Here is a 15,293-nt window from a genome sequence, read left to right on the forward strand (position 1 = left end):
CTTGGAAAAGTAGTCATTGATCTAAGTACCTGTATAATTCTGCGAAAGTCACAGTAGTTGGGAGATGTGAAAGGAGTGGTACCCACAATATTTTATATAATAATGGCGCTGTCAGAAATGCAAGCTGCCAACTGGGTGTTATATGATCAAATAACAATTGACTGATATATGTTTCTATGTCCGATACCATTACCAGTACCAACGGTATACAGCATGCACGACAAGAAGACAACAAAACCGCAGCTTCTCTCTATGTCACTCTTTTATGGAGAGTGGTCTGGAAACATGGAGCTATGCTCAATGTCCAATGGAAGAAATCTCAAATATTGAATTGAAAAATATTGCCAAAGTAATACATTTCTACATGTCGGTGAAATTCAATGGGTTATGAGCTGAATGTTTTGGAAAAGTAACTGAAAAGGACTCCATAGAGTCAAGCTCCGAATGTGTTCTCTGATCCCATAACTAATCTGTAAATCGCCTCCCATGGATGGATTTGGGCCCATCTGTTCCATATACAAGAATCCCTGCCCTGATTGTCTCATTTCAGTGCCCAGAGTAGCAGCTGGCAGCCAGCTAATCTCTCGCGAGAGGGTCTGGAGAAGCCCTCTTGGATCCATCCGTCCTGATTATTAAGGGCTCACAAATTCTAAACCTTGGCACTCATTCTTTTGCTCACATAATCTCATCCATCCAACTGCGGTTATGCGTGATAAATTGAGATTAAAGAACGATATATGTTTTAAAGCAAAACAGCAAAATCATTTCCTAAATAAATACGCAAGGGATTTACTAGAGACCTTCAGATAGGATACTAGAAAATATGGAGTTTTTTTAAAGGAATATTAATAGTAACATACTTTATATCCGTACTCCCCAACCTGCGGCTTGACAGCTGTTACAAAATTGCAAAGTCCCAGAATGCACGGATGTCTGTCGGCTGGGAGTTGTAGTTTTATAACAGCTGGAGAGCCATAGGTTGGAAACCATTGCTGTATACTGTATTGTCCTGTATTATTAACGTTTTATATAAATATGTGATCAAAAATAGATATTGGGATGCACTCCTCAATCAATTGGCGTGGTGCTAGTAAGGTAGGGACGAGAATCCCACAATATTGAAAATATACAACCCCAGCACTCACAGAGGTACGCAAAATATCCAGATGCAAACAAATTTAAGTTTTATTGCAACAAAAGATGGTAAAGTTGAGGTGGAAAGCGACTTGGTAAGACGTTTCGGCCGAACCTCGGCCTTTGTCACGGTCGCTAAAATGATAAAGAATAAAATGCTTTTACAAAGTTGGCAATAAAATTTACAAAAATACAGTATGAACAAATGAAAATAATAATATGAAAATAACATATATAGATGAGTTATCTCTGTTTACATGAAATTATATAGCGCTGTCACCTCAGATATACACAGAGAACAATTATTATACATTATAAGGAAAAATAAAAATATTTTAATACTGAACTGTATAAAGAAAATTGCGTGATCAATTAGTGGAACACGTAACACAAGAATTAAGGAAATCATAATCATCTATGAAAGAATAAGTCATAATGATCTATAAAAACAAGACTAGGGGCTGAATAGTCAGAACAAAATTAAGTTAAATATGCTCAAGGAGGATCTAGCAGTATATAACTGTATGTGGCATAAACAATCTGGAAACCTCTGATGGTGATGCAATACCTAGGTTACATATATTGATTTAGTTTTGTTATTGTGGTGGGGAGAGGAAAGAGTCCTCACTGTAGACCATACCATAAAGTACCGGTAGAAAATAAAGGACAGTGTGAAAAGGAACAAACACTAGAGGATAAACTAAAGGGAGAAAGTAAGAGGAAAGACATGTGCTGCTGTACCTGTAAGACGATATCACTGGTATGGGTTGTCCGCCGGATATTCCCTGTGTGTCTGTGCTATGTGAGTTGCGTCTGTGTTTATACCAGACCAACCGGAACTGATGTCAGTGGTACAGCCAGAGCCGTCTAACAGCTGATATGTGAGTGCAGTGAATATTCATGAGGTAATTATAGCAAGGGACCGTGAAAAAGAAACCTTCTGGGAGTATTGACAGAGCCATCTAGCTGCTGATATGTGAGTGCAGTGAATATTCATGAGGTAATTATAGTAAGGGACCGTGGAGAAAGAGAGCAAAGGGACCTAGCAGCTGATGTGAGTGCAATGAATATTCCTGAGGTTATTATAGTAAGAATGTGTGTTAGTGTGTATATATATATATATATATATATATATATATATATGTGAGTGGCATGTAATGAAGGAATGCAACTATATAGAGAAGTATGTTGACAGAAACTGATTGGACGCTATCTAGTTGCCATGACAACGAACCAGAGAAGGAAAGGGACCGTATGTCTGAAGGTATAGATGATCTCAGCCCATGTGTATGGGATGTCAATGTAAGGATAGATGTAGGAACGGTATAGAAGGTGATAGTAGTCATGGCAACATGGAGAGAAGGGAAAATTAGAAAAATTAGAAAAAATAAAAATAAAAAATAAAAATCAGAAAAAATATATATGTATAAAAATGAAGGAATAAAGATGAGATTTGACAGCCGGTTTTATGGTACTTTTACCTGGTCCATGTGGATGTGTTTTTTCTCTAGCGTGTCTAGAAACAGAAAAGACAACAAGTTAGAATATGCAAGTCAAACAAGATATAGGAACTGGCATTAATACATGAACTGCACAGAAGATAATAGGGTTTCGTATCAATTCATTAGGTCAAATTCCCTATTGAGACCCCTGGGACTTAAGGTTTGTAATGTATGTATCCAGTAGGATTCCCGTTCCTTAAGTAAATGTATGTGGTTGCCACCTCTACGTGGTTGAGGAACGTGTTCAATTATCTGGAACTGAAATTGGGAAAGTTGATGATTAGCCTTACTGAAGTGGTCTGGTAATGGTAACCAGTTTTTGTTACAGCGGATAGTAGATTTGTGGCTTGTTATGCGATCCCTAATGTGTTGTGTGGTTTCGCCCACATATATTAGCCCACACGGGCACTTTACCAGGTATACCACAAAATTGGTATCACATGTATAAAAGCCTTTTATGGGAAAAGATTTATTAGTGTGGGGATGCTGGAACCGATCACCCTTGATAACGTTGGAGCAGCATGAGCAATGGAGGCATGGGAAAGTTCCATTATGTCTGGGTCGTAAGAAAGTTTGTCTGGGCAATTTAGTGTTGCTGCCAATGTCTGCTCTAACCAATCTATCCCTGAAATTGGGTGGGCGTTTGAGGCACATCATCGCAGGCGACTTAAATTCTAGAATGGTCGGGTAGGCTGTACTGAGGTGGTGCCAATGTTTTCTAATAATTTGTTGGAATTTTGGAACCAAAGGGTGATATGTATGTACAAACGGAATTCTATTTAGTTTAGTGTCGTTGCGGGTGGTACAAGGTGTGTGATCTTCTTGAATCGTATTATGCAGTTCTTGTTGAAGTATCCGTGAAGGATAACCTCTGTCTTTGAATTTGTCAGTCATTTCTTGTAATCTAGTGTGTCGTGTTGTCTCATCTGTTACAATCCTAGAGATGCGTTTATATTGAGATTTAGGAAGTGAGGTTTTAGTTTTATACGGATGGTTACTCTGGAAATGGAGCAGGCCATTTCTGTCTGTGGGTTTGGTATATAGATCGACAACTAGATGGCCAGTGTTATTTTTCTTAACCAACGTGTCCAGGAAGCTTATCTCCTGTGAACTCAGATTTAATGTAAATTGTAGACCCTCACGTATGGTGTTAATTTCCTGGACAAAATCTATGGCAGATTGTTCAGTACCTTTCCATATGCAAAATATGTCATCTATATATCGATGCCAGCAGATTGCATTATCCCTGAATCTAGGATTGGTGTAAATGTGGGTAGATTCGAATTCTGCCATGTAGGCATTGGCATATGGAGGAGCCATGTTAGAACCCATAGCAGTGCCATTGATCTGTTTATAAAAGTTGTCCCCAAATAAGAAATAATTCTCATTCAGAATTAATTCGAGTAGTTCTAAACATAATGATTTGGAATTCATGGACATATCGGTAGTGTCCAGGAGGCTACTTGTGGCTGCTAGGCCATCTTGATGTGTGATGGATGTGTATAAGCTATTGACATCCAATGTAATTAGGAGGCTAGTAGGCTCAATCTGATGTAGACTTTTAATAATCTGTAAAAAATGGCTGGTGTCCAGGAGAAATGATTTGGTTTTTTTAATGAGGGGAGTCAATATTTTTTCTAAAAAGATGGCTAATGGGGATGAAATAGAGTCGGTGGAGGCAACTATTGGTCGACCAGGGGGATTGATTAAAGACTTGTGAATTTTTGGTAGGACATAAAATACGGGAGTGATTGGAAACGGATTCTGTAAAAATTTGTGTGTTTTGTGATCAATTGTATTAATATCAAGGTGATGATCAATGATGGAGTTGATTTTATGGCGTATATCGGAAATAGGGTCTCTTGGTATTTTGAGGTAGGTGTTACTATCAGTAAGTTGGCGATTGATTTCAGAGACATAATTATTATAATCAAGTATTACAATGGCCCCTCCCTTATCGGCTGGTTTAATTATGATTTCCCGGTTATGTTGTAAATCCCTTAAGGATGTCCTTTCTTCAGTGGACAAATTTTTTTGATGGGGATAGTAGCCCAAATTGTAATCGTGCAAGACGACATCAATGTCTCTTTGTACAAGTTCAATCACTGATTCTGTAGCGTGGTAGATTTTGGGGGGAGCAAAATTGCTTTTGCTACGGAGGCCCAAATTAGAAATAGAAATTTCTGAGCACACGTCTCTAGGCTGTTGGGAAGTGGATAGATCAGTAAGTCCAAAGTGTGTCTTGAGTCGTAATGATCTGTAAAAGTAGTTCAATTCCTGCTGGAGAATGAACGTATTACAGGGGGCGGTGGGGCAGAAGGACAAGCCTTTCTGTAAGACTGACAGTTCTGTTGGCGTAAGGGAATGAGAGGAGAGATTGACGACCAGGTGGTTCTTCCTACCTGGGACCTCGTCTGTATGTTGGTGTCTCGACCTCGTCCATCTCCTCCCCGCCCGCCTGGTGGTCCGTTTCGGCCTCTCCGATTGCCTAAAAAACGTGGAGGACGTCGACCAATAGAGGAGTCGCTGCCAGAACTGGAGAAATTTTCTGTTTGTTGTCGTGGTTGGCGCCATGAATTTGCGTAAGTTGACGACTCGTTCCATCGGTAAACCCTGTTGTTATCGTAATCCGTTGCGTCCCTCTGGAATTTATCGCGTTTTCTTAGTTGTATGGTCTTAGAAAAGTCGTTGATGGCAATGTCGGTACGTGTTTTCAGATTCTCCCATTCACTGGGGCTTAGAGTTGCTGATAGTTGATTTTCCAAAGCCTTGATTTTAATATCGGATTCTGAAATTCTGGTTTGTAGATGAGAAATAGTAAGTAGAATCAAATCCAGTGAGCATTTGTTTAAGATCCTCTGGAATTGTTGACAGTATTCTTCATCGTCAGAAAAGAGGGTTGGTCGAAGGTGACTCCTGAGGCCACGTGGTATTCTCTCCAATCTATGATATTCCGCCAGAGTTGTGCGATGCAGGTCATAGGAGGTATATTTTCGTAGTTCCTTTTCGTAGTCTCGTGTACGTAGTTCCTGCGGAGGAATTCTCAAAAAGTCTCCTGAGTTGGTGACTTGTGCCAAAATATTGGCCGTGGTAGTGGAATCGAAGGCAAAAGTTGATGACGTCATCTATATCAGGGTGCAAGACATCCAAGGTACAGTAGTAATCAAAAATAGATATTGGGATGCACTCCTCAATCAATTGGCGTGGTGCTAGTAAGGTAGGGACGAGAATCCCACAATATTGAAAATATACAACCCCAGCACTCACAGAGGTACGCAAAAGATCCAGATGCAAACAAATTTAAGTTTTATTGCAACAAAAGATGGTAAAGTTGAGGTGGAAAGCGACTTGGTAAGACGTTTCGGCCGAACCTCGGCCTTTGTCACGGTCGCTAAAATGATAAAGAATAAAATGCTTTTACAAAGTTGGCAATAAAATTTACAAAAATACAGTATGAACAAATGAAAATAATAATATGAAAATAACATATATAGATGAGTTATCTCTGTTTACATGAAATTATATAGCGCTGTCACCTCAGATATACACAGAGAACAATTATTATACATTATAAGGAAAAATAAAAATATTTTAATACTGAACTGTATAAAGAAAATTGCGTGATCAATTAGTGGAACACGTAACACAAGAATTAAGGAAATCATAATCATCTATGAAAGAATAAGTCATAATGATCTATAAAAACAAGACTAGGGGCTGAATAGTCAGAACAAAATTAAGTTAAATATGCTCAAGGAGGATCTAGCAGTATATAACTGTATGTGGCATAAACAATCTGGAAACCTCTGATGGTGATGCAATACCTAGGTTACATATATTGATTTAGTTTTGTTATTGTGGTGGGGAGAGGAAAGAGTCCTCACTGTAGACCATACCATAAAGTACCGGTAGAAAATAAAGGACAGTGTGAAAAGGAACAAACACTAGAGGATAAACTAAAGGGAGAAAGTAAGAGGAAAGACATGTGCTGCTGTACCTGTAAGACGATATCACTGGTATGGGTTGTCCGCCGGATATTCCCTGTGTGTCTGTGCTATGTGAGTTGCGTCTGTGTTTATACCAGACCAACCGGAACTGATGTCAGTGGTACAGCCAGAGCCGTCTAACAGCTGATATGTGAGTGCAGTGAATATTCATGAGGTAATTATAGCAAGGGACCGTGAAAAAGAAACCTTCTGGGAGTATTGACAGAGCCATCTAGCTGCTGATATGTGAGTGCAGTGAATATTCATGAGGTAATTATAGTAAGGGACCGTGGAGAAAGAGAGCAAAGGGACCTAGCAGCTGATGTGAGTGCAATGAATATTCCTGAGGTTATTATAGTAAGAATGTGTGTTAGTGTGTATATATATATATATATATATATATATATGTGAGTGGCATGTAATGAAGGAATGCAACTATATAGAGAAGTATGTTGACAGAAACTGATTGGACGCTATCTAGTTGCCATGACAACGAACCAGAGAAGGAAAGGGACCGTATGTCTGAAGGTATAGATGATCTCAGCCCATGTGTATGGGATGTCAATGTAAGGATAGATGTAGGAACGGTATAGAAGGTGATAGTAGTCATGGCAACATGGAGAGAAGGGAAAATTAGAAAAATTAGAAAAAATAAAAATAAAAAATAAAAATCAGAAAAAATATATATGTATAAAAATGAAGGAATAAAGATGAGATTTGACAGCCGGTTTTATGGTACTTTTACCTGGTCCATGTGGATGTGTTTTTTCTCTAGCGTGTCTAGAAACAGAAAAGACAACAAGTTAGAATATGCAAGTCAAACAAGATATAGGAACTGGCATTAATACATGAACTGCACAGAAGATAATAGGGTTTCGTATCAATTCATTAGGTCAAATTCCCTATTGAGACCCCTGGGACTTAAGGTTTGTAATGTATGTATCCAGTAGGATTCCCGTTCCTTAAGTAAATGTATGTGGTTGCCACCTCTACGTGGTTGAGGAACGTGTTCAATTATCTGGAACTGAAATTGGGAAAGTTGATGATTAGCCTTACTGAAGTGGTCTGGTAATGGTAACCAGTTTTTGTTACAGCGGATAGTAGATTTGTGGCTTGTTATGCGATCCCTAATGTGTTGTGTGGTTTCGCCCACATATATTAGCCCACACGGGCACTTTACCAGGTATACCACAAAATTGGTATCACATGTATAAAAGCCTTTTATGGGAAAAGATTTATTAGTGTGGGGATGCTGGAACCGATCACCCTTGATAACGTTGGAGCAGCATGAGCAATGGAGGCATGGGAAAGTTCCATTATGTCTGGGTCGTAAGAAAGTTTGTCTGGGCAATTTAGTGTTGCTGCCAATGTCTGCTCTAACCAATCTATCCCTGAAATTGGGTGGGCGTTTGAGGCACATCATCGCAGGCGACTTAAATTCTAGAATGGTCGGGTAGGCTGTACTGAGGTGGTGCCAATGTTTTCTAATAATTTGTTGGAATTTTGGAACCAAAGGGTGATATGTATGTACAAACGGAATTCTATTTAGTTTAGTGTCGTTGCGGGTGGTACAAGGTGTGTGATCTTCTTGAATCGTATTATGCAGTTCTAGTTGAAGTATCCGTGAAGGATAACCTCTGTCTTTGAATTTGTCAGTCATTTCTTGTAATCTAGTGTGTCGTGTTGTCTCATCTGTTACAATCCTAGAGATGCGTTTATATTGAGATTTAGGAAGTGAGGTTTTACTATCCGCTGTAACAAAAACTGGTTACCATTACCAGACCACTTCAGTAAGGCTAATCATCAACTTTCCCAATTTCAGTTCCAGATAATTGAACACGTTCCTCAACCACGTAGAGGTGGCAACCACATACATTTACTTAAGGAACGGGAATCCTACTGGATACATACATTACAAACCTTAAGTCCCAGGGGTCTCAATAGGGAATTTGACCTAATGAATTGATACGAAACCCTATTATCTTCTGTGCAGTTCATGTATTAATGCCAGTTCCTATATCTTGTTTGACTTGCATATTCTAACTTGTTGTCTTTTCTGTTTCTAGACACGCTAGAGAAAAAACACATCCACATGGACCAGGTAAAAGTACCATAAAACCGGCTGTCAAATCTCATCTTTATTCCTTCATTTTTATACATATATATTTTTTCTGATTTTTATTTTTTATTTTTATTTTTTCTAATTTTTCTAATTTTCCCTTCTCTCCATGTTGCCATGACTACTATCACCTTCTATACCGTTCCTACATCTATCCTTACATTGACATCCCATACACATGGGCTGAGATCATCTATACCTTCAGACATACGGTCCCTTTCCTTCTCTGGTTCGTTGTCATGGCAACTAGATAGCGTCCAATCAGTTTCTGTCAACATACTTCTCTATATAGTTGCATTCCTTCATTACATGCCACTCACATATATATATATATATATATATATATATATACACACTAACACACATTCTTACTATAATAACCTCAGGAATATTCATTGCACTCACATCAGCTGCTAGGTCCCTTTGCTCTCTTTCTCCACGGTCCCTTACTATAATTACCTCATGAATATTCACTGCACTCACATATCAGCAGCTAGATGGCTCTGTCAATACTCCCAGAAGGTTTCTTTTTCACGGTCCCTTGCTATAATTACCTCATGAATATTCACTGCACTCACATATCAGCTGTTAGACGGCTCTGGCTGTACCACTGACATCAGTTCCGGTTGGTCTGGTATAAACACAGACGCAACTCACATAGCACAGACACACAGGGAATATCCGGCGGACAACCCATACCAGTGATATCGTCTTACAGGTACAGCAGCACATGTCTTTCCTCTTACTTTCTCCCTTTAGTTTATCCTCTAGTGTTTGTTCCTTTTCACACTGTCCTTTATTTTCTACCGGTACTTTATGGTATGGTCTACAGTGAGGACTCTTTCCTCTCCCCACCACAATAACAAAACTAAATCAATATATGTAACCTAGGTATTGCATCACCATCAGAGGTTTCCAGATTGTTTATGCCACATACAGTTATATACTGCTAGATCCTCCTTGAGCATATTTAACTTAATTTTGTTCTGACTATTCAGCCCCTAGTCTTGTTTTTATAGATCATTATGACTTATTCTTTCATAGATGATTATGATTTCCTTAATTCTTGTGTTACGTGTTCCACTAATTGATCACGCAATTTTCTTTATACAGTTCAGTATTAAAATATTTTTATTTTTCCTTATAATGTATAATAATTGTTCTCTGTGTATATCTGAGGTGACAGCGCTATATAATTTCATGTAAACAGAGATAACTCATCTATATATGTTATTTTCATATTATTATTTTCATTTGTTCATACTGTATTTTTGTAAATTTTATTGCCAACTTTGTAAAAGCATTTTATTCTTTATCATTTTAGCGACCGTGACAAAGGCCGAGGTTCGGCCGAAACGTCTTACCAAGTCGCTTTCCACCTCAACTTTACCATCTTTTGTTGCAATAAAACTTAAATTTGTTTGCATCTGGATATTTTATATAAATATGTGGTCACTTATTGAACCAAAGATATTAAAGAACAATTTCCCTAAAAAATATCTAGAAATATAAGCCGGATAATCACATTGAGTCATACCATTGGCCTGTGTATGCCCAGGGTTATTTGCAGCCCACATGAAAGCAAATGTAAGATAGGATCTTTAAATTACTTAGCTAATATGGCTGAAGGTGGCCATAGAATTTAGATAGCTGTTGCGCGCTCGGCCAAGTGTGCATATTTTTCCAATACGGAGAGGGGAATAAGCCACTGCCAGACTCCTCTGGCAGTAACTTATCTTCCATAGCAAGAAAGGATTGAGCATGTTGGAATCATGGGAGACAACCTTGGGAGACGTGCCATTGGGCGAGAGTTGGGACACTCCCATACACATGAAGATGTCCGGTTCCACCGGTCTAATGTGTGTGGGCACCTTAATACAACTTATAATATCCTAACAGAATTATTTCCTTCATATAGTTTTAGAATGAACATTTTTATATAAAAAAAACAACAACAACAAATTACTAGGAGGCTTTTGCAATTTTAGTTCTCCAAAAATAAATATGATAAAGAAAATATGGTCAGATGTTTCATGTTTGGTGAGACATCTTCTTCTCCTCAGGTTCTCCCATTTCTATGATAATATCCCCTAACTAAAAGAGATTTTTCAATACATACGCATCCCAATATGTAACCGATCATCACATCAGACCAAGTGCTTGGACCATTTATAACTATCCTAAGAAGGTTTTCACAAATTTGTTATGTGTTAAGGGTGTCCACAGTTATACATCCATACATATGTTTCCTCGCTATAAATATTAATATTGACATGTCAAATATGAAATCTGGAAAAACTCTTTTAACCCTAACTAGCTCATGACATGAGATCCTTTAGAACTTTGGATAATGGAAGCAGAGGCGAATAATATATTTAATATATTTAAAGATTTACTTTGTTTCATTCAAACAAATATTAATGCATAAGTAATATTTTGCCTTAATTTTAGTTCTCATAGACCACATCCAGTGGCCAAAATAAATTAATACCCTCTCCTTTTAGTGTTAATAATAATAACAACTAAAATTGTATTAAAAATAATTAATAAATAATATTGTAATATTATTGTAATATTGTAATATTTACACTGAAGTTTTTTGAAAGTAAGGAGATTAGCAGTGCTTTAGAAAATGTCGCAATTCACTTTCCCTTTTTGTAATTTGGAAAGTGAATTGCAATATATTTTTTAAAGCACTTCTAATCTCCTTCCCTTCAAAAAGCTTCAGTGTAAATATTAATATATTAATTATTTTCAATACAGGTTAAGTATTATTTCAACTAAAAGGAGAGGGTATTCATAATTTTTGGCCCACCGGATACGGTCTATGGAAATAATATTAATTGAACCCTCTTGACTAGTTTGGAGACACCGTAGTATATTATTATAATATTAAAGGGGTTGTCGGTTTCGGCAAATTAATGTTATTTTTTGTATAATTAAAAGTTATAACATTTTCAAATATAATTTATATATTTATTCCTCACTGTTTTCAAGATCTATGCTTGCAGTCATTTAGTAGGAACCTTCATTGGTTACTTCCATTGGATAAAATTCTGTCCATGGTCATGTGATGGACCTCATTTTGTCGGATGAGAGGTTTCAAACATATTAAGTTTATATATAAAATTTACAATATTAATAGATTTTTGTATAAAGGTGACTTTTTTAAGGAGTTGTATGATGTAGAAAACACGGACGCCATGTATACCATCTTTATGAATGAAGCACACATGTTCCTGTATTTACTCTTCCTATGAATATACAATACGTGCTGTGTGCAGGTCTATGGACAGAACGTTACTGTTGAGCTCACACGTCACAGTCTGCCTGAGCCAGGTCGGTGAACGCGTGTCAGAAGCAATCAGTTTCCTTTCGGAGCCAAATAAACAAATTGTTACGCACAGAATCCTCTTTTAAAAGGTCAGAGGCTTTCAGATTTGCTCAGGTTCATATACAGAGGGAATGTATTCAGGCAAATAGAGATGAGAGCAGATAATTACCAGCGACCGTAAACTGGGGGTCAATGAGTAAATGCATTCTTTTATCTCAGATCAATTTCCCTTAAAATTTATCACCGCTATAGATCAATTAGTTGGTTGTAGTGTTACGCTGTTAGAAATTCTCATCAGCCATTTGTAAGACCTCATGCATATGACAGAGCCGTGCAGTACTACACAAAGTCCCTACAGCCCCGTAAGGAGTCTTGGGCACTCCATGTGCCGCTGTGTGGTGTCTCAGTACGTCACAATAGTATGGAGGTATTACTAGAGAATATCTCTGTTATATAACATCTAATGGAACATGCCATGATTCTTTTTCTGTGGAAAGCCATATGATCCAACAGAAAACAACTACATATGTCTCCGTATGGAATTGAAGGCATATGGAGGAACAGTATGGCCCCATAGACTTCTATGGGTTTCGTATTACAACTCCATTAAACTTGGAGCTTGTATGTAGCCATACGTAAACATCCCTTAGACATCTGGAATGTAACAGAAAACACCTCCATATGCCTCTGTATGAAAAAGGGGGCAAACGAAGGTACAGTATGGTTCAGTCAGTGCCGTTTCGCGTTAAAAGACTGAGCTGCAATACCAGGAACAGCCACTACCACATGCGTGGTGCGGTGCTCATCAGCTCAGTTAGCTGATTGGTGGAGGTGTCAGGATTCGCACATCCACCCATCTGATATTATTGGCCTATCCTAAGGATAGGCCATCAACGTCAAAGTCCTAGAAAACACCTTCATAGGTTTCATATGTTTCATAGGTCAATTTACAGATGCTCTAGGTTGAAGGGTTCTCTTTGAAAACTGCATGATAGAAATTATTTTACAGAAAATCCTTAAAGCATTTTCAGTATCAACAGTAAACACCTATTGTTATATGTAAAAGCCCTAAAAGGGGGAAACTGAAACAATGGAAAGGATGAAAATCCAAAGCTTGTAAACACTAAACTGACGGAGGAAGAGAAAGATTATCTCTATTTTGCCCAAGGTGAGATTAAATATTCTAGAGGTTATTATGAGACAAATGGCCTAATTTGCTGCACCCTGACCTTGTCTGAACTTTCTCTATGAAGCCTACACAGAATCCCTACAACCTGCTAAGGATTACTTTTCTTGACCCCGGTACTTTATCTTCATTGTGACACGTTCACAATATCACATATCAAGAAGACCACAGATCAATGTGTCCTCATGTGTGACTTGCAATAAGCCAGAAAATATTTCCGTATGACTTCTTTCATCTCGGCACATTCATCTCAGACTTCATGTTGTGTAAACTCTTACAGCTTCTGCTTGTTGCTAAACACCAAAAATCTTTAACAAACCTGCAAATGTGTCCACCAGGAGTAAATCAATCACCTAAGCAAAACAGCTTAAAAGCTCCTTGTCCATGAGACTTTCGTGAAATCAGTGATGGATGGTCATCTTACTAGTTTATTCTATTAGAAAATACGGTGGCCATACACTAGAGATTTTAGTCAGCCGAAAAGGCTCATTTAGACCATTTTATGCTGACACGAACAAGCGTGGCAGATGCCGACTGATGTCAGATATCCACGGAAAAGTTTATCTGCCATGTTGAATTTTTTTATTTGTTGTCGGTTTTGTACTTGGAAAGTTATTTAACACAAACGACAGATCCACAATAGAAGCCCAGACCCCTGATCAAGATCAATCGGAGATTTGTCATTTTAACTTATATCATTGATGTCCAAAATAGCAACAACAACCTTCAAAGACCAACCAAGAACGACAAGTCATTCAGAAGACGATCGTCTGAAATCTCTAATGTAGGGCCAGCTTTAAATTAGTCTAATATTGGACCAACCAATATGTCTGTTCCTCTTCTTTTTGTGATCATTACCAATGTGCATCTATAGGCAGCTCTCTAAAACCGACACGTCATAGAAAAACTTTAAGGTTCCTACGATATGTGCTGCCATGCCAAAGTCTGTATTGCCCATGTTGCCTTTACAAAGGTCTAGTGAACCGAAAACACACAGCTATTGTATATGAAGTGTATACTGTATCTCCCAGGCATGAATAGAAAATTAAAATGGTATTTCTACTCCAGGCATTTACTTCATAGCCACATAAATGTCTGATAGATGGTGGAAACCCCACCTCTCGGAAAAACAAGGGTGCCAAGATAGAAGCTGCATTTAGTAGGGGACAAAGTTTCGAGGTGGTTGTGCTTGTATGCAGTTCTATCCATTGAAGCCTATAGAGGTTATCTTACTGAAATAGCCAAGAAAGAACCCACCTATCAGACGTGTATGACGTGTGGAAATGCCATAACTGTCTGCAGTGGGAATGCACTTTAAAGGGAACCTGTCACCAGCATTTCACCTATTAAACCAGCAATACCTGGTTGTAATGGGTGAAAAATCATGTATATGTAACCTATATATATGTTCTAAGTCGGCTCTGTACCTTTTAGTATTCAGTTTTTTAGTGTTCCAGCACTGTATGCTAATCAGCATAAAAGAGTCATATCTTCACTCCTCAAGCCTTTCCACGTTAGCCCCGCCTCCTTTTTATTGATTGACAGCTTACTTTTGATTGAAAGCATTCAGGATGGGCCAGTTTTCAGCGGTGGGCGGGCATAAAAAGAGTAACGAACGAGACTGATGGATTATTACCATAAAAGGCGCAAAATGTTTGCAGACCGTTATTTACGGTCGGAGGAGGATTTTAGGAGAGGGGGTAACGGCAATGAATTTTTCACAGCATCAGCTAGCGAGGGGTGAGTAGAGTTCAATAGATGAAATGCTGGTGACGGGTTCCCTTTAAGTTTTACACCAGAAGTATAACTATAGGGGGCGCAAAGGTTGTAGTTGCACCTGGACCTTAAAGCATGTGGGGGGCCAAAAGGTCCCTGTACCATATATGATGAGATCAGTGCTTTATGTGTGATAGTTTGTGGGCCCTGTTGTAGATTTTTCTTTGGGCCCTGGAGTTTCATGTTATTCCTCTGGGTGTAGCTATACGAGGTTGTAGTTGCATCTGTGCCCTAGGGCCTGATGGAGCCCACATGC

General features: G+C 38.3%; 1 protein-coding gene and 1 long non-coding RNA gene across 2 annotated transcripts; one reads left to right on the forward strand and one right to left on the reverse strand.

The window, feature by feature from the left end:
- Nucleotides 1–1,167: 1,167 nt before the first annotated feature.
- Nucleotides 1,168–6,980, reverse strand: LOC142665748 (uncharacterized). The gene is made up of 3 exons (XM_075845498.1): nt 6,634–6,980; nt 2,616–6,027; nt 1,168–1,269 (listed from the first exon to the last, which is right to left on the reverse strand). The coding sequence occupies exon 2, from the start codon at nt 5,238–5,240 to the stop codon at nt 2,751–2,753; it is 2,490 nt and encodes an 829-aa protein (XP_075701613.1). The 5' UTR covers nt 5,241–6,027; nt 6,634–6,980; the 3' UTR covers nt 1,168–1,269; nt 2,616–2,750.
- Nucleotides 6,981–9,111: 2,131 nt separating this feature from the next.
- LOC142665779 (uncharacterized) lies at nt 9,112–10,167 on the forward strand. Its single transcript, XR_012851572.1, has 2 exons — nt 9,112–9,459; nt 10,066–10,167. It is a non-coding gene; the product is annotated as an uncharacterized LOC142665779 (long non-coding RNA).
- The last annotated feature ends 5,126 nt before the right edge of the window (nt 10,168–15,293 follow it).

Source organism: Rhinoderma darwinii, chromosome 13, assembly GCF_050947455.1.
Source record: "Rhinoderma darwinii isolate aRhiDar2 chromosome 13, aRhiDar2.hap1, whole genome shotgun sequence".
Classification (NCBI taxonomy): Eukaryota; Metazoa; Chordata; class Amphibia; order Anura; family Rhinodermatidae; genus Rhinoderma; species Rhinoderma darwinii.

What these genes read in the sequence shown, in the direction of transcription:
- LOC142665748 (XM_075845498.1), bottom strand. Translation starts at nt 5,240, where the DNA reads ATGGAACGAGTCGTCAACTTACGCAAATTCATGGCGCCAACCACGACA.